General features: G+C 43.0%; 2 protein-coding genes across 5 annotated transcripts in view; one reads left to right on the top strand and one right to left on the bottom strand.

Moving 5' to 3' along the window:
* The window catches only part of f9b (coagulation factor IXb), a 22,262-nt gene extending 12,432 nt beyond the window's left edge, over positions 1-9,830 (bottom strand). Inside the window, exon 1 of one of the 2 annotated variants that reach the window (XM_085420956.1) lies at positions 8,697-9,830. In XM_085420956.1, the coding sequence (XP_085277082.1) occupies positions 8,697-8,712 (16 nt within the window). In that variant the 5' untranslated portion in view covers positions 8,713-9,830. The remainder of the gene's footprint in view (positions 1-8,696) is intronic. The other variant, XM_085420958.1, reaches the window with a different exon arrangement.
* On the top strand, positions 422-18,550 carry fgf13b (fibroblast growth factor 13b). 3 transcript variants are annotated; one of them, XM_085420960.1, is made up of 5 exons: positions 422-678; positions 11,467-11,577; positions 13,455-13,558; positions 14,566-14,764; positions 17,178-18,550. In XM_085420960.1, the coding sequence occupies exons 1-5, from the start codon at positions 630-632 to the stop codon at positions 17,315-17,317; spliced, it is 603 nt and encodes a 200-aa protein (XP_085277086.1). In that variant the 5' UTR covers positions 422-629; the 3' UTR covers positions 17,318-18,550. The 3 variants fall into 3 exon arrangements, with proteins under 3 accessions (XP_085277086.1, XP_085277087.1, XP_085277085.1); XM_085420961.1 differs by lacking the exon at positions 422-678 and adding an exon at positions 7,059-7,135; XM_085420959.1 differs by lacking the exon at positions 422-678 and adding an exon at positions 10,021-10,937.

The raw sequence follows: 18,550 nt of genomic DNA, 5'->3' as shown, positions 1-18,550 counted from the left end.
ACACCGTCCCTCTGATGTACTCATTTCTAATCATGGGTGTTGGTCACCAATGAATACATGGCTGTGTGTTTTGTCATTTCTTTCGGACTCCGCAAAAGGCATTGAGGTCAGTGGTTCAACAGCCAGCAGCAAAAATAAGCCACTTACGGTACTTAAAAATATAGTAGAACATGAACAAACGCCAGTTAAGCCCGTGTAATGTTTTCAAATCCCTGCAACACAGTTACAGATGAATCCAGTGACTGCATCTCTGCAGAGCTGATGGAAAATGATAGGCTACTTTTAATTCCTCATTCAGTCAGAATACAATGAGCTGTCTTTGGCTCGTGCCCCCCCACCCACCCCCCGCGCGCCATCATCAGTTTGTCACTGTGCGCGTGCGAGTGCAGTTTTCGCGCGTGCAGGATCGGAGGGGAAGCGCTCCTGCTGGTACATGGTGACATGTAGGTGCACAGACAGAGTGGAGCTGTGCAGAGAGCAGCATCAGAGGAGCAAGAGACAGGGGGACAAGGAAAGAGGGGAAAGAGCTGGACCGTGCGCAAAGGGACCGGACACATTAGAGGAGGATGAAAAAAGTGAACGTTTCACCTGAAGTTTGATTCAGCGACCGGTAGAAGCGACGGAGCTCCATGAACGTGATAACGAAAAGCAAAGAGGATAAAGATCATGCTTCCAAAGGTGAGTAACGGTGAACCCGAGTCAGGAGGGAGACATTTTATGTATTTATTTATTGTTTATAGAGGGAAGGAAAAAAAGAAGAAAGATGTGGTAGCCAAAAGGTGTGCGATGATGCTGAGTCCAGCCCGCTCCATGGCCACTTAATCCTATTGTTCCCACAATACAGGGCATACAGGGCATTGTGTGGAAGCTTCAACATACACACTTAAACCATTTGGAAACGTGTGTTTAGGTATAATGCAAATGAAACACGTGGGGTTTTTTTTAATTATTATTTCGTGGATGTTTTCTCTCTATTGGTTTTGTATTTGACAGCTTTGAGGTATTTTAAATATGTAAGGAGAAACACAAACCTGTGAATTTATTGCTTTTGTTTAAGATTGAATTTATTGCGTTACGAGCTAAAAAAATCGTTAAAATGTGGTGTGTGCCCCCCGTGCACAAATTCATTCATTCCTCCCCCCTGGACAGCAGTAAAATCGACGTGGAGTACACCACAAAGGAAACTGGGAAACTATGATTGCCATGGAGACAAAAAAAGGGAGTTGTCTGCAAGCTGTGCTCTATCATGAATAATAAGCTGTACGTGAAACCCGTGTCATTCATGACTGTATCTTGCATGCATTTTATTTGCTTTATTTAGCACTAAGAATTTGGCCAACATAAAAATACCAATTTTTATAACTTAAGAAAGACAAATTTAGCAGATACAGGAAGAGTTTAATATAACAAAAATCCAAAGATTGCAGTTTAAACAAAATATTAAAAGAGACTGGAGATCTAAAAGGTAAATGTGGGTCTATAACACAAATAAGTCACATTTGTGCTTAATGCTGGGGAAAGAGGCTAACGCTATCTGTTCTAAAAACATGTGGAGAGCAAAAATAAAAAACAAGCATTGAGCCAGAAAGCTGTTGTTGGAATTATGAATTAACAACACATTTACTCAAATGCTGTAGCCCTGCTTAAGGGGAGGTGGATGGGACAGTTAGCCAGAGCACATTGGCAATTTTATTTAGTTTTTTATGTATTATTATCATTATTAGTGAACGACACTGTTGTAACCTAGCATTTGTGGCTATGATTGGTTGTTTAGTTGACAGGCAGCTGATATATTAAATATAGATATTCTGAGCATTTCTAACTAATCTTTAATGAGAAATTGTCTTAAGTTTCAAGTATTTCTTCTCATTAGTTCAGCTGATTTATTTCCTTTTTGCATAAACATCGCTTTGCACTCAAAAGCTCAGAGTTTAATATTTGCTGCTTCTTAATTGAATAAAGTTGAAATCTAGGCTACTTAATTCAAATAAGCTGTGGCCAGAGAGACTCGTCGTCTCTGGAAACTCTCTGACAATGGGTCCAAGGATTTCATAGCAATACTTAAAAGCAGTCAAGGTGCTGTTGCCTGACCTGTAAGTCTGTGTGTCCTAGACCATCAATCACAAACCACCAAACTGGTCATGCTGAACGATGTTACAGGCAGCTGCTCCAGACCCTTTCAGGACTGTCACATGTGCTTACGGTGAACCTGCACACATCCGTGAAAAGCACGGAGCATCAGTTCTGTTATTCTGGTCCTGCTGATGGGTCAAAGACCTTCTACAGCCTTGTCCAGCTTTCCTACAGTAACTGCTGGTCTCCTGGAATCTCCTCCATGCTCTTGAGTCTGGGATTTGCTGCGCCTCCCAGATGCAGCAAATCCTTTTAAAATAGCATGTACTGCTGTAAGAGCTGGACCTTTGTGAAAACTTTGTAAGGTCCAGGTATTTGCTAAGGCTCAGCAAAAGTTAAAAAACAGATGTATTTTGTTTAATGTAGACTATGCATTTACCTTTGTCTACCTTTGAAGAGTACAAGAATAACAATATTGAGCTAGAAATGTGCATAGTAGATCCAATTAAACTTCAGCTTCTTTGTACCATATTGCCCAACAGCTAGTGACAGTGCTGTAATAAACCAGGTTAATGTTAACCTTTACTCACCTATGGGGAACAAAGCAAACACATCAGTACACAGAAAACCCAATAAAACCAAGTGTTTTACCAGAGTAGGGCGAAACCCTTATACATTGCAATGGATACAATAAAAGCACCTTGAAATATTGCTTTTGAAAGAACGCTTATTTTTTGTGTTTTTTATAAACAGAGTATTTGAAGTTAAACGTGTACTTTATTGGTCCCCATGGGGAAAATCCCTCTCTGCATTTAACCCATTCACTCAGTGAAGCAGTGGGCAGCCATTGGGTGCCCGGGGAGCAGTGTGTAGGGACGGTACCTTGCTCAGGGGTACCTCAGGGTAGCTGTTCAGGGGAATCGAACCCCCGACCTTCCGATCATGGGGCCACCACTCTACCTACTGAGCTATCCCTGCCCTATGCAGTATTACCTAAAACACCAGGCTTTGAATTTAGTTTGAATGATATAACAAATATATAAATACATTGGGCAAAATAAGTATTGAACACATCAACAATTTATATCTCTAAAAGTGCTATAACGTGAACTTCTCAGCAGATATCGGTAACGACTCACCCAATCCACACTTCAAGTCAAGTGGCTTTATTGTCATTTCAACCATGTGCAGTGGTACAGTACACAGGGAAGCGAGACAACATTCCTCCAAGACCATGGTGCTACATATAACATATAACAGACAATCAACACAGGACTAAATAAAGTGCAAGTGTGCAAAAATGGCAAAAAACCAAAACAAAGACAGAACAGAATGATACAGACACAAGACAGTGCAGAGACAACAGTGCAATAGAAAAAATGCAACATACAGAGACATCCAACCATAGACGTCCATAAATTAAGTTTCGTGTAATAATGAGAAATGACACAGGAAAAAAGTACTGAACACATGAAGAAAGGATGGTGCAAAAAGACATGACACCAGCTGAAATCTATCAGCAATTAGAAAGCAATCCTGCCACTCAGGGCAAATTACTGTCAGCTGGTTCAGTCCCAACAGATGGCCTATAAAAATGTGCCTCATTACCAAGGTGCCACACAAGAACCATCGCATGATGGGTAAAACCAAAGAGCTGGTGCAATACCGTCACAACCTTATTGTTGCAAAACATGTTGGTTACAGAAGAATTTCAAAACTGGAAAGTGGAAAGAACATAATTTAACATAACCAGATGCTCCCCACAAGATTTTAGGCAAAGGAGTGAGAAGAATTATCAGAAGAGTTGTCTTAAGAGCCAAGCAGCGCTTGTGGAGAGCTACAGAAAGACCTGGAATTGGCAGGTACAGTTGTTTCTGTGAAAACAAGTAATGTACTCAGCCACCACAGTTGTATGCATCATCACACAAGATGATGTTTGCTTTTCATCACTGATGAAGGAAAGCATGATGAAATATGTTTAAAATATCTTGTCTAAATGTTGCTCTAAATGTGCAACATTTGGACAAGCCTGTGAAATAATGGGAGAATATCGTCGGGTCAAATGAGACCAAAATCGAACTCTTTGGATGCCATAATAAACACCATGGAAGAATGAACCAAAATCACACCTGAGCAATCCATGCAACTTGCTTTTCCGTACAGGAGGTGTCTTCAATAAATGAGAAAAAATCACTAAGGTTGTTCAACATTTTTTCCCTGTTTCAGCTCTCATTATCACACATAACTTAATTCTGTGGTTTGATTTGTCTGCATGTGTGGATGAGTCGTTACTGACATCTGCTGAGAATTTTATTTCAATAGCACCTTTAGAAATATATTTAATTAGACAATTGATGATGCGTCCGATGCTTATTTTACCCACTGTATATAAAATAAAGAGCCATGCCTCCATAGCACAGACTGAGGTCACAGTTAGTAAATGCATCAACTTATTGTGGCTTGTTCATGAACACAACATAAATTAGACACACACATGCACAGTCGTGTTTTCATATTTTAGTGGGGACATCAATTGAGATGTTTTCCCTAGCCGCTTACCCTAACCATCAGAAATGAATGCTTAACCCTAACCTTTAGTCTAAACCGAATCCTGTCCAAAGGACAACCCTGACACCAAAACCACATTTTGAGTCTCAAAAATGCCTTCAAAGTCATGCGGACAGGAATTTGTCCACATAACGACTTTTGGTCCCCACAAGTATAGTAATATTTCAATTTCTGGTCCCCACGAAGAGATGTAAACATGGTACACCCACACTGTGAATGACCACGGCAGACCCGATGGCATGAACATGCTTTGCAGCATAGTTTATTCCAAACACGGTTGCTGTTACAAAACACAGAGCTGCAGCTCTCCCGCTGCCAGCTCAACATACCAACAATGACTATCACAGGACCCAGTGCAATACTTAAGCCGGCGGGGCATGATCGCGGATGCCGTGCAGGTGCATCCGCCTTCCCTGCACATTCATATGTCGTTGTCTCTGAGCTCAGAGTACTGCTCAGCCTTTCCCATAGCTTTTCCCTTCAGCTTCCTGTTTTCCAGCATTATGTTATCTGATGGTGCCATCCAGTGGCTGATCGCTTACAAAACTGGTGACATTACATAGTTTGAAAAATCCAAAGGGAAATACATTTGCAGATGTTTTTCTGTTTTCTTTCTTTCTTTTTCTCGTTCTCTTTTTTTTTAATAGATTGAGGTTATTAAATACTGGCTACCTGCCCAGGAAACTGTCTTTGAAGTCTGAGCCAAAACATGCCAGCTGCCATCTTTGTAATTCGCTATTCAAAGCCAAGGTTACAAAGTTATTTTGGGGAAAAGAAAGAATTTTGGTACACAAAGAAAGAAAGAAAGAAAGAAAGAAAGAAAGAAAGAAAGAAAGAAAGAAAGAAAGAAAGAAAGAAAGACAAAAAAACAATAATATCGGTTCTCTGGAAATGTTGATTATGTAAAATCAGAATCTACAGAGTTACTTCAAAGAGGTTTTGTTTTAAATTACTTGTCCTACTAGGGATGTTCTGTACTGCAGTGCATGCAGCAGCAGTTGCTGCTGTCTGTTATTCTTTGCGTATCATGTCAGTAATATGGATGCTGCTGTCTTTTACCAGGCAGCTTCACAGGAAGAGCTCTTAGAGCACAGCAGTGTAATGGGCTTATAATACACAGTTGTGGATAATTGTGTAGAGTCTCTATATGGTTCATGGGCATGTCTCTGAGTGAGGCTGCTATTTAATGTGCTATGATGTGGAAAGCCCACTGTGAGAGAGCCACTAATGGTGCGTTTGCTTGTGTATTTGTGTGCACACTATGTGAGTTTGCCTCTGAATTAAAGTTTTTAGTAGTTTCACTTCTAGTTGTTTATCTTAACAGAATTGTGTGTGTGTGTGTGTGTGTGTGTGTGTGTGTGTGTGTGTGTGTGTGTGTGTGTGTGTGTGTGTGTGTGTGTGTGTGTGTGTGTGTGTGTGTGTGCCTGAAAGGCTCCAACAGTGAAACAGTGTAATCAGTTTTCTATATGAGACCTAAAATTTGAATCACGAAGCATGTTGGCTCCACTGGTTGAACTTGTAATCAGGGTTTAATTAGAAGCAAATATAAATAAGAATTTCGCCTGGAGCTTGTTTAAGGTCGATGACTACAATTATGGATTGGTGCAGTTTAAGCTGTGACAAATACTGAAAAGAGCAATATCTGATGTAGACCTTGTTTCCTATTAATCTGATTTATTTCAACAAGTGCAGCTGAGAAATTTCCTGCTTCTCTTTGTTAAAACTGTTTAGCTGGATTTGACATGGCATTTTAAAAAGGTTTGTGTTTAATGACTCACGCCCCAGTTTGGGCAGTAAGCACCAGAGTCTCTGTTGTAATCTTTACTGCTTTTTGAGGGAATGGAAAACATGAATCTGATTGCATGATTTTGGGGATTAAAACCTGATTATTTCTTTTTGTTTGTTTACATTTTTTTTTAGCAATTGTTTAAATAACCATATGTTTTGCTGGTAAATGAATTGTTTAAGTAACAAAAAACAAGCTTGGATACTGACCAGAATAGTCACAGGAGGCCCTTGTAAATATAGCTATCATGTTTTTGGACAGAGAATAACTGTGTTTAAGTGTTGAAAGAGGTCATCGGAGAGTATTTATATGTCGGCTGCAGTAACATAGATTTGGATGAATGTGTCTCAGCCACATTACAAGGAAAAACAAACACAGACAGCGTTTCCTCGATACCTTGGATTTGGGAAGGGCCTGCTGGCTCTCTCCCTCTCTTATTGTGCCAGATCAGCGGGGCCTCGAGATGAATCATTAATGACCGGTTCCAACGGCTTAATGGCCTCTAATGTTCTGTAATGATCTCCCGTCAACGCCATGTACGCGGCCTTAATGGATCCAATGCCGTGGAGAATTGTCTGGTTTGAACTTCCATAATTCGCCCTGTTTTCGACGAGCGGCGCACAACAGGAAGTGCAAAAAGCCAGGAGCAAAAGGCTCCAGAGCTCCGCGGGCGCAGCATGACTTTCCCTCTCCGCCGATCCACTTCAGGTAAGATGAGAAAGGACAAAGTTAGCTAGAAAAAGGAGCCACATCTGTGCCTAAATGTCACCAATATGTTCTGGTAATAAGATGTGCAAACGAGACGCGCTAAACTAAGTTCAAACAGCGCAACTCAGGCGCCGGACGTGTTTGAAGTGGCTTCTGAATTACGAATGTGAATTGTGGACCTTAGAATATTTAAAATGCTTAACTTAATGTTGATAATTTTCTATTTAAAAAGTTTAACGTGTTTTTTTGTTTGTTTGTTTTGTTTTTAAATAAAATGGGTTTAAAGATGAAGCGCTGTCCGTGGTGCTGAAAACAAGGCAGGACGCGCCCTTCTGTTGGGAGGACAGCTGGACTTCAGCACACCTTAGCAACGCGCTGGCTCCTTAAAACACATTCACAATGAATCGCCTCGGCTCTGAGTTTATTTCACGGGCTTAACTTAAAGAAAAGAAAAAACACAACATGAAACTCAACAGAGAAACATTCTGAGTGAGTTTTGGGAGTTTAGTTAATGAATTCTATTATAAGTTTGCAACCAGTCCGTTAAGGCACAGCGAAGACTCGGATAATCCCTTTAGTGTAGAATCGGCCTGCAGTGCAGTTTCTTACACGGTCTCCTCCACTAAAACCACTTTGCATCCAAAGTTTTACGTTAAATAAAATATTCCAAGCGCGACTCAAACAACGCATTGATGGATTAAATGCGCAAACAAATTCCGGGTCTGAGCATTTCACTGAAGCTTTTGGCCTCGTAATGTCGTGGCGGCCAGTCGCAAAGAATTTAAAGTGTTGAATTTTGTACCACAAGCTGTGAATGTTGTTGTGCGTGGCTGATTTCACTATTTCCGGCTCTTGTGTGGTTAGACTGAGTTTCTCACAGTTTTTAAAAAAATCTTTTTAAAGTTTAGGCTGCTGTTTTTGTTTTAAGTATTTTTCTTTTTTCCAACTTTTTTTTAATGTATTCAGTTCTTAAACTGCCAATTGGTGGCGCTAATGAACTCCAAGCAAAGCTTAAAGACCTTCACTTCCTTATCATAGAGTACATAATACTCACATTCTTCAGACTGTTTGTCTCCATTTCAGACATCACTGTGTCATTTCTAGCTACACCTCAAATAGATGTTAATTATGGATAGCCATTTATTTATTTTTAAATCTTTGTACCTTGTCTCTTTTTTCATTGCTTTTCTGTTGGTTGATTTTATTGATTTGCTTGTTCTCTGTAAAGATGAAATGAGTTATCGTGATGGCTGAAGGCTGTGTTAATGTTCCTCAGGATCACTTTATATCTGATGTTTTTTACGTGGCTCTTATTTTGTGTGGCTCAAGCTTTTAGAGGCCTGTGGTTGGGTTTAAAGCAGTGAGCTCATAAAAGAAACATGAATAACTAGATTTAGCTTTCAGTCACTTCTTTGCTCCAGCTGTTTTCCTTCATGTGATTGATGTTTTAGCTGACTTTACCGGTTAGTTATGAAAGATTTTTGAGTGTTGTCTCAAAGAGCGTGGGTTGAACTGCAAAGTAAAACTATATTTATCTGTGCATGTTTACAAGAGTCCTTACCTAACCAGAAGGCCATCGGTGGTACTTCAACTTCCTCGGTCAGCGGCAGGGTAAATGCTCCACTTTAGCAGTGTGGAGACCTCAGTGTCTGTCCACGGTCCATCACGTTCTCCAGCTGTCTTATCCTCACAGTGGGTTACAGCTCACTGGGTTTGGATCCTCTTCATTCGTGTAGTTTACTGCTCACCACATCCTCTTACTCCCCCAGCCATCGATCTCTCCCGCTGGAGAACAGCATGCATCGACTCTGCCCGCTGTTCAGCGGCTGTTGCCACATGCAGGTCGACCTTCGTCTGCCGGCTGTGTGTCCACCGCCTCCTCTTCCTCAGTACCAGTTGGAATTAGCAGTCACCATCCGCCACTGCAGCTGTTTTTGTCTCTGACAACTGTGCATCTGTTTTCCTGTGGGGGCTGCCTGTGGCCAGCCGACATGCACCGAGTGGCTGATTGCTGCTGCCTAGTGTGTGTGTGTGTGTGTGTGCACCTCTGCTCTGGTGCAAATGCAAAAAGGGAACATCTAGAGAACGACACAGCTCGCAGAGACACAAGTGCCGCCGTCTTTTTCACCTCCTTCTTGCATGCTGCAGCCTTTTCAGCAGTGGTGAACCTCTGCACCAAAATATTAGAGCCCCTCCTTTCTCTACCCCCCTTCTGATTTCTTCCCCTCATGCACACTTGCTGGGTCTTTCTCTCACTCTCTCTCCCACCCTCTTCCTTCATTGTCCCTTCACTTCATTTCTCTTATTTCATTATCATGTAGTTCCCCCTCATATACGTCATTTTTCCTGATGTGTGGAATAGTCTTGCACTTTCTTCTCCTGTCTTCTACTGGATTTATTTTCCCCTCCTTTTTCATTCATCATTCTCTTTTCCAATCCATTTGCAGGTTATTTTCTACAAGCGTCTCCCTCTCTCTCTGCATCGCTCTCTCTTTCTCTCTCCAACACACTCAGTATCTCATTTTCTCTCTTCCGCCCACCCCCTCTTTCATTATTCCTCCTCTCATTCATTCACCTGTCTGTCTCCTCTCTTGTTTCATTGTTTATTCTCCCACCTCCCATTTTATCCTCTCCTTCTGTCTCTCTCAGTCCGCCTATCACACATCAGCATATTTAGTGTATCATGTAAATATCATGCCACGTGGGGGTACAGGGGCTACAGGTGCCCTATGAGAAAGCACTGCCCAACCCCCCCCCCCCCCCCCCCACACACACACACACACACACCGTCCAGCCCCACACACACACACACCGTCCAGCCCCCACCAGTCTCATCTGACACCCCCTCTCCTCACACACACACACACTGCACGGACACGCATACACACACACCCGCTCCACCTCCCCTTCCTCACTCTTCTTCCTCGCGGCGGGCAGGGCTGCAGCAGTTTTATGAACGACACGGCTGCACCATGATCCCTTTCCCACTGAGCCAGCCCCGAGCTGTTTCATTGACAAACATCCCAGTTGCTGCATTTCTGTCACGGACAGCGTCAAGAAGAGGAGCATCGCCGGGGGAACGGTGCAGAGCGGCAGCAGCAGCAGAAGAAGAAGAAGGAGAAGAGGAGGCAGTAGCAGCTGCAGTGATCGTCAACAACCCCCGGTGTCGTTCACGCCAGCTTACACTCTGTTGATTTGCCACTCGGACCTGGAGAATCTCACGCGCCGTCGTTCTCCGTCCACGCTCTCTCTCTCTCTCGGGACACTCGGAGGAATCACCAGAGGGGGGAATCAGAGCGCTCTTTGCCACTCAGACCCCTTGCGGGGATGTGAGGCGGCGTCGTTAGCGCTCAGTCACTGGCACGGTGCTGGATCTAACGACTTCCATGAAGCGCCGGGACGCACCGATGGAGGATTCTGGACGCTTTTTAAAATCACGGAGACTGCATCGGTCGGTGTGTGATGCGAACTGAGCCGTGGGTGGTGTAGACCCCCACCCCTCAACCCCTCTCCCCGCGCTCCACACACCCCGACCGCCTCGTCCGCGATCGCCCTCTCCAACCCAGGACGCGCAGCCTTGTTTCACTCCACCGGGGAAACATGTCCCGGGCAGCGGCTATCGCCAGCTCCCTGATCCGCCAGAAGCGACAGGCGAGGGAGCGGGAGAAGGCAAACGCATGCCGCGGAAGCGGCAGCCCGAGCAACAGCAAAGGCGCAAACGAGAAACCGAGCAAACTGAACGTGTTTTCGCGTGTCAAGTTGTTTGGCTCGAGGAAGAAACGGAAGAGAAGGCGACCACCAGGTCTGTGAGGAGGGGGGGTGGGGACAGTCGGATAGCCGGCGGGTAGCATCACCACCTCGTCCATCTTCACCATCACCTTCAGCATCATCGCCATCCTCATCTCTGCCACCATTCAGCATTATTTTTTTTTCTCATCACTAAGGCAGGTTCTTCATCACTTCATCACTCCTCACTCTGAGGACAGTGTCACAATCCTGTTACATGAACCCACAAACGTCTCACATGAGTAACTTTATATTGTCCCACAGCAAAGTGTTGAAAAGCACAACCCTAAGTGATCCTACTCATGATACATGTGTCAATTATTAGCTGATTTATTTATTTATTTATTTATTTTTAAAAAGCCATCTTTTTTTATGAGTTCCACAATGTTTAGTGGAACTGCCACGGATCGATACTGGTGGTCAGGGCCCTCAAGCATCAGGGCCTCTGACACTTCTGGCTTCCTGGAGGCTGCTGGATTTGATGCATGTGATCACATGACAGCAGTAAGAAAAGAATGCACTTAATGTTTCTGTTTTCCTCTTAGAGCCCCAGTTAAAGGGCATTGTGACCAGGCTTTCCAGTCGCCAGGGCTTCCAGCTGCAGATGCAGCCTGATGGCACCATTGATGGAACCAAGGATGAAGACAGCACCTATGGTGAGGCTGGCTTTAACTAGATTTGTTGTGTGTGTGTGTATTTTACCCAACTCAATCATTTTGACCTAGGTTAACTAGGTAACCTAGAACTAGGTTATTTAGATTATTTATACTTTAACATGATTTATAAATAAAAGCAAAGCACAGGCTGAAACTGACTTTCTTCAGTGCAGATCTATATTACTTCTCGCTACAACAGAATGTTGCAACATGTTACTGCTTTAAGGGTCGATTTAATTTAATTACCACATCCCTATTGTTGAGTTTCATCTTGTGGAAATCTGTTTACTGCAGTGACTTTAATTCAGTCAGTCACTCAACTCAAAGTCAATAATTAGCAAATGTCAAGTGGTGACACTGCAGTCTTTCTATATGAAATGCTTCCTGGTTAAAATCATTGATCAAATGTCTGCACAACATACAGTGCACGTTCAAATCCTTAGCATTCAGAAAGCTACTACACCAAATCAGACAACAGATTCATTTTTACCCACTCCATTTCATTCTCTCCATCACACATGCGCGCGCACACACACACACACACACACACACACACACACACACACACACACACACACACACACACACACACACACACACACACACACACACACACACACACACACACACAGTGCAATGTTTGATTGATACGGCTAATTCAATTCTGTTGTTGTGGTTCAGACTGCAATCACTCTCCTTATGCCCAGTTGGTGTTGCCAGCATCTCACATTAATCTCTGCTACTTCTCAGGCCACCAACTGTTGTCTGCATGCAGAACGACTACAGAGGAATCACACTCTTTAATGAGATGATTACATGGTGTATACATCATGTAAACGCCTACCCACATTAAATCAGTCACCCGTAAATGCGTTTGAATACATAATCCCCATATATTATGCACAGTTATTGTAAAGAACAGTATTGACTAAAAATGATGATGATTAAACAAGGGTCCTGACTCACAGAGCTATGGTTCGGTCTAATCTTTACGCTGATATGTTGTTACCAGCGTGGAGCCTTTAAGTGCTCATCCAGTTTGGCTGGAAATGCATTCAAATGAAATCTGACAGTCTGCGATTTAATGTCACATTCGCTGTAATGTGTCGAAGAGCCCAGACAGCTTAGTTTTACTCGGGTAGCTTATGCTTATAAATCATGCTGTAAAAATTCACAAACAGACAGAGCTCATTGAATTTGTGGCGTTAAAGAAGCTCGGGAATGCACTGTTTACTCTGCATGCTCAAAACATTCGGCGACGGAGGACCACTTCTCCAGCAAATCGTCAAACATTTCCTGATTGCAGCTTCTTAACCGCAAGATTTGCCGCTTTTCTTCCGATTCACATCGGTGTAAAGTGAATATATTTCGAGGGCTTTTGGAGTGTTAATCAAACAGAAATTTGAAGGCATCGCCTTCTGTGTGGGGAAAACTGTAATGGGTACTTTTAACTACCATCTGACATTTTATAGACTAAATGAGTGATTGAGTAGAAAAAATAGCTGAAAGTGATCATTAAGTGCAGCTCTAGCAGGAACATTTTTCATTTGTATGACAGATGAAATTGCGCTGATTACTGGCTCTCTGGCTTTTCTGTTGAAGCATGTCCTTGCACTATCAAATGTTTACCAAAACTTGCTCTGCTGCTCGCCTTTTGATAATTTTATCCCACGCTTAATACCAGGAGCTAAATTGTAAGCGTAGTTCAGCCTCCTCAGCGCCCAACCTTCTAAAATAGCTTCTCTGTGGCAAAATGAAGGTGTCATCATGCCATTGATATTGATGAGTACTTTCCTCTGTTTCCCTCTGTGTTCGCTGTGTGAATGCTTGTTTGATTGCTTTGTGTTGTGCGCGTGGCTTTGCGTGTGCATTTGCAGCTGTGTTCAACCTGATCCCAGTGGGGCTTCGTGTGGTGGCCATCCAGGGTGTCCAGACCAAACTCTACCTGGCAATGAACAACGAAGGCTTTCTCTACACCTCTGTAGGTCACCACACACACACACACACACACACACACACACACACACACACACACACACACACACACACCATCACAACCAGCGTCATTAATGCTACAGACTCAAACCTGCTCTTTGGGTCAGGTTGAGTAATGAAGCAGAAGCTTTCACCGTGAGCAGACTCATTGTCATCACATCATCACATCAATACTTTAACTACAGTGTTGCTTTGTGAGTCAGCTGCCACGGGGTGTTATAATCCAGTGTCTGAGCCTCCCTTATCTGTCTCCTGATATTGTGGCTTCTCAGGATTGATTTCAGATCGTCCCCCAGCCTCCTTTTGTTTATCTCCCTTCAGTGATTCTGTGATAGGAAGATTACTTTGTGTCTGTTTACACACACAGCTCCCAAAATTTGTTTTCATGTCTTTTCCCACTCTGCTACGCCTGTGCAGACACGTATACCGGCACAATATCTGGTCCATCATGTTGTTATTGTGAGGGCTTCAGTCACAGCACTGATATCGCTCGTTCCATCTTCTCACCTAATATTAAATGCAGAATACAGCCGCGCAATATTTCTGTGCCCGGGTCACATTTCTTTATGTTTTCCTGCTTAATCTATTTCAAGATCATGCATGCTGAAACTTCATCAAAATTTACTTAAGATTAATGGATATCGAAGAGAAACAGCTTTCTCTCTGGGCACCACCGTTCTCTCAGTGGGCTGGTTGGTATTCAAGGGAGTAGCCGGTTGCTATGGAGACGCAGGAATAAGGAAATGCAAATGTCAGCTGTCCTAAGTTGGTGCAGTTTGTTCTCGGAGGATACAGCCTGGCCGAGATAATGATTCAAAGAGCAGACCAGCTGATGGATGAATACACTGATGACTATATGGTGGAATGACTGAACGCTTTTTAATGGAGTCGCCGCCAGCAGCTAACACTCCACTCACGCCACGTTTGCTTTATCACCTTCTCGTCTTCTTTCGTGTAGGATTTGTTCTCATTTCTATCACATTTTTCTCACAGGAGCATTTTACCCCGGAGTGTAAATTCAAGGAGTCGGTGTTCGAGAACTACTATGTCACCTACTCCTCCATGCTCTACCGGCAGCAGGCATCGGGCCGGGCTTGGTACCTGGGGCTTAACAAGGAGGGTGGAATCATGAAGGGGAATCATGTCAAGAAGAACAAGCCTGCTGCACACTTCATACCGAAGCCACTCAAAGGTAGGACTGATAGCCTTACTGATTTAAATACCAACTTAATAACTCAGAACACGTAAAAGTTTAAATGTAAAATGAAGCGTTTATTCTGAAATTCCTGTCGCATGTTTAAAAAAACCCAAGAAAACATCAAAGACTGTTTGCTTGTTGTTGCTTCACTTGGATTTTCGTCATCATTTTGCATCATTAAAAGGATGTCTTTGCATTCACCTTCGCATTTCTCTCAGCTCGAAAGTCAGACCCTACACATCTTTTTATAGTCAAAACTTTAAATAAGAAGCTCAGCATGTGCACAAGTACGAGTTCAAGGCTTACTGTAGGTTTCAAACTGAGAAGAGAAAAGCTGTGTTTAAGAGACGCAGCCAATCAGAAGAAAGCTGGCTTAAAGGGAGGGTGGTCTTCCTGGGTGAGGGGTGGTTTGTTTCAGATAGTGGATGCAGAAAGGCCTATCATAAGATAAACAAGAATGTCTTTGAACTGTAAATCATGCAGAGGTACTCAAGTAGAGTCCAAGAATGAAAAACATGAGTCTGGAAATGAGCAGAGTAGGCCTGCTTTCCAATGAAACTTGCAGTATTTACATATTCATATATTCTGAGTTTGTCAGTGAGGGAGGAAAGAAGTTAAATTAAGATACGTGTTGAAAAAGAAAATCGTTTTAAGAAAAAAAATAGAGTAGCAATTTTTTTTAAGTTTAAAACATGTCCAGAGGGGCTGTTTAAATATTAATGACTAAATATGCAGCGATCGGTGTTAACACTGGGAAAAAGCTATAGATGAGCTTATAACCCCCGTGTGTTCATGTAGAACAAAATAGACAGCTAATTGTGAAAATGGTTTTGAGCACCTCGGGGTGAGTTTGGCAGCTTAGTGAAAACAAAAGCAGAATCTCAGCGAACCTATAGCACTCGCTATTAAAGTGAGTCATGCTCATAAATGATGAAGTATAAAACTGTGCAGGTACCATTTACACCAGCAAAGCAAACACGGTGTGTCCGTTACCCCTGACCCTCGCAATTTCAGGGCTCTAGAAACTATGGCTGTGATGTATTACGTCACAAGTATATGTTAGGTTAAACAAATGAAGTTGTGATAGCATCTAAGAGAGCAAACTGTACTAAGGCTTCATTGATTAAGAGCTTGGGGCCGCTCTTGGAAAGCTTTCTCCCCTATAGAAGATTTAGGATTCCAAAAATTCAGAGGACCCCTGACCTATGGAAAATATCTGCCTTCCTGGACTAACTTAGAACCCATCTGCTATTTGCACTCTTTGCTTGAAGGTCTTATCGTCTTTAAAACTGATTTTGTGTCTTGTTAGTTTATAAAAGATTTAACTGGATTCTATACAAGGAAGGTCATTGTAGATGGTAATATATAGAAGCTTTACAGATTTACAGGCTAGAGTGAAAGCACACTGAAAAGAATGCCAGCGCCAGAAGATAAACATTGAAATGTAAATGCAGATTGGGTACTCATGAATAAAAACAATAATTGAGTCTTAAATGGCATAAAAGGAAAGTTTATGCCCAAATACTCTCGAGGAGGGGGAAAACATCAATAATTACATTCCTGGCCACCAGATATGATAGTGTTAGGCGACCCAATTCTCGGGTTTGATTTACCAGTGCCGGTCATCCAGAAAAACAAGAAAATACCAGGAAAATAGGAAAAGAGGGAATAATCAATATTTCTGCATAGCAAGGTGATAATGGATCCACAGAGATTGGTTATCTGACTCTGCTGCAGCATTTCTGACCATTTAGTATCACCACTTCTGGATGCATTAGATAGCTGTTTCCATTGAAAGAGCAGTAAAATGCACTGTACACCATCTGACCGGCAGCGAACAGCAGATACAAAAAGTTAGCTGAAGAGACACATATTTCCCCGGAGACTTAGCGGAGGGCAAAACAAAGCTGAAAAGGGAATGAATATTGGAGTTACATTCATCAAACGGACATGAACACGACTCCATATAACGCTGCTAATGCAGCTAATGGATGTGTTCAGTGTGTGGCAACTGTTTGGTAACAGGCTTCCAGCCTAAAGGCTAATATGTCAGTGACCAGAAGCCACCAGGCATTATATGAAAGTGAGGAAAAAGGAAAAAAAAACCCCTGAACTCTTAGTTAACTGTTTTTTTTTTTTTTTGCCAGTTATTGAAATTAAGATTAGAATTTACCCATTTATGGAGTGTTACAGTCTTTAAATTTCTCTCTGATGATAAAATAGCGTCTTAAAATCAGAATTAATTAGTCTGTGGAAACTGAATCTCCCAGGTGCAGAGGAACTGACTGAACAAAGCTGTGCAGACTACACCCATGTGACAAAGACCAGTGGCAATAACTGAATTAATGATTCTTGTCTTGTCTTGTCTTGTGTGTCTGTCTGCATGTGTGTGTGTGTGGGGGTGTAGTGGCCATGTACAGGGAGCCCTCCCTCCATGACTTGACAGAACTCTCCCGTTCAGGCAGCGGCACACCGACCAAGAGCCGCAGCGCTTCGGCCCTACTTAATGGCGGCGGGAAGACACCCAGCAACAACGACTTATCCTAGCCCCCCGACCCCTCACACCGTACCACACATACACATGCACATACACATGCACACTCAGACACACTCCCATGCAGACGCACACATACACACACAGATCTCAGGCCGACATGCCCACACATCAGACTGGTGAGGGGTGGGAGAAAAAGAAGGAGGACGGGGACGTGTTCTTCCACTAAACGGAGCCCACTGTGACTGACTGTGATGTAAATAAATCAAGGACAATCAATCCGTCTGGCTCTGCTGCCCCTGGTGTGCAGAGGGACGGGACCTGCGATTCTCTTCCCTCGGACGGGTCCTCCTGCTGTATCGTAACAGTTGGATCAAGCGAGGGAGCGATAGAGAAGAGGGGACAGAGGAAGTCAGACAGTCAGTCACGCAGTCAGATAAACAGACTGTTACAGAGAACCAAAGAGTACAAGTATTAACCCACTAGGTTATTACTACGAAATGGCACGCGGCTGGAAAGTTACAGGGAGTTACAATGGAAGGAAGTCTTTATCTAATCTACCGTACGCTATGTTTACACAGAGCTCATGGGTTTAAGTCATATTTTTAAAACTGACAAACATATTCCTTGTACACTTATAAGGACTTATCATTTGTTTGCATGCAGGTGTGCCTGTGCATGTGTGAGAGAGAGCGAGAGAGAGAGATTGAGTACATGCTGTGCTTGCGATAGGCGTGCTGTGTGTGTGTGTTTGTGTGGGAGAGAAAGTGTGTGTGTGTGTGTGTGTGCACGCATGTGTCTTGAGGGTGGGGGTTGGGATTTTACCTTTTTAAGATCTGTTGTATATTGGACAAACCCCCCGAGGGCTTGAGCAGGTTACTGTAAGGTTTACTGTATATGCTTCCATGCTTACTTCTTACAAGCAATGCTGTCGTTTCTCTTTCCGTTCGTCGTTGTTGTCCCTTGCCGTTTGTTTGTTTGTTGTTGCATGGAAGCTTGTGGACCTCTGCTCAGTAGCAGCATGCTGAAGGTCCTTTTTCTTTTCCCCCCTCTCTCCTGGTCTTACGTGTTCCTGACCATAAGAGAACACTAGTGAGCCAATAGTGTGATACCAGAACACTAGTGAACTAATGTGAGGGTGTTAGAACACTACTGGACCAATAGTATTGCACCAGAACACGGGCGGACCAATGGTGTTGGACCAGAACTTTGGTGAACAGCACAGATTAACTTAATATTTTGGTTCCTGCTGTGGACAAACTAGAAATGCACTAAATAAACTCTTT

Source organism: Rhamphochromis longiceps, linkage group LG10 (genome assembly GCF_057381845.1).
Source record: "Rhamphochromis longiceps isolate RC_006_pf linkage group LG10, R_longiceps_female_GT1.1, whole genome shotgun sequence".
Taxonomy (NCBI): Eukaryota; Metazoa; Chordata; class Actinopteri; order Cichliformes; family Cichlidae; genus Rhamphochromis; species Rhamphochromis longiceps.
This window is presented reverse-complemented; position numbering and strand designations above follow the sequence as displayed.

Bases quoted from the DNA above. Each gene is read 5' to 3' on its own strand.
- fgf13b (XM_085420959.1), top strand. From the start codon at position 10,736: ATGTCCCGGGCAGCGGCTATCGCCAGCTCCCTGATCCGCCAGAAGCGA. The intron at 11,578-13,454 runs GTGAGGCTGGCT...GTGCATTTGCAG, and splicing joins GGATGAAGACAGCACCTATG to CTGTGTTCAACCTGATCCCA. The intron at 13,559-14,565 runs GTAGGTCACCAC...TTTTTCTCACAG, and splicing joins AAGGCTTTCTCTACACCTCT to GAGCATTTTACCCCGGAGTG.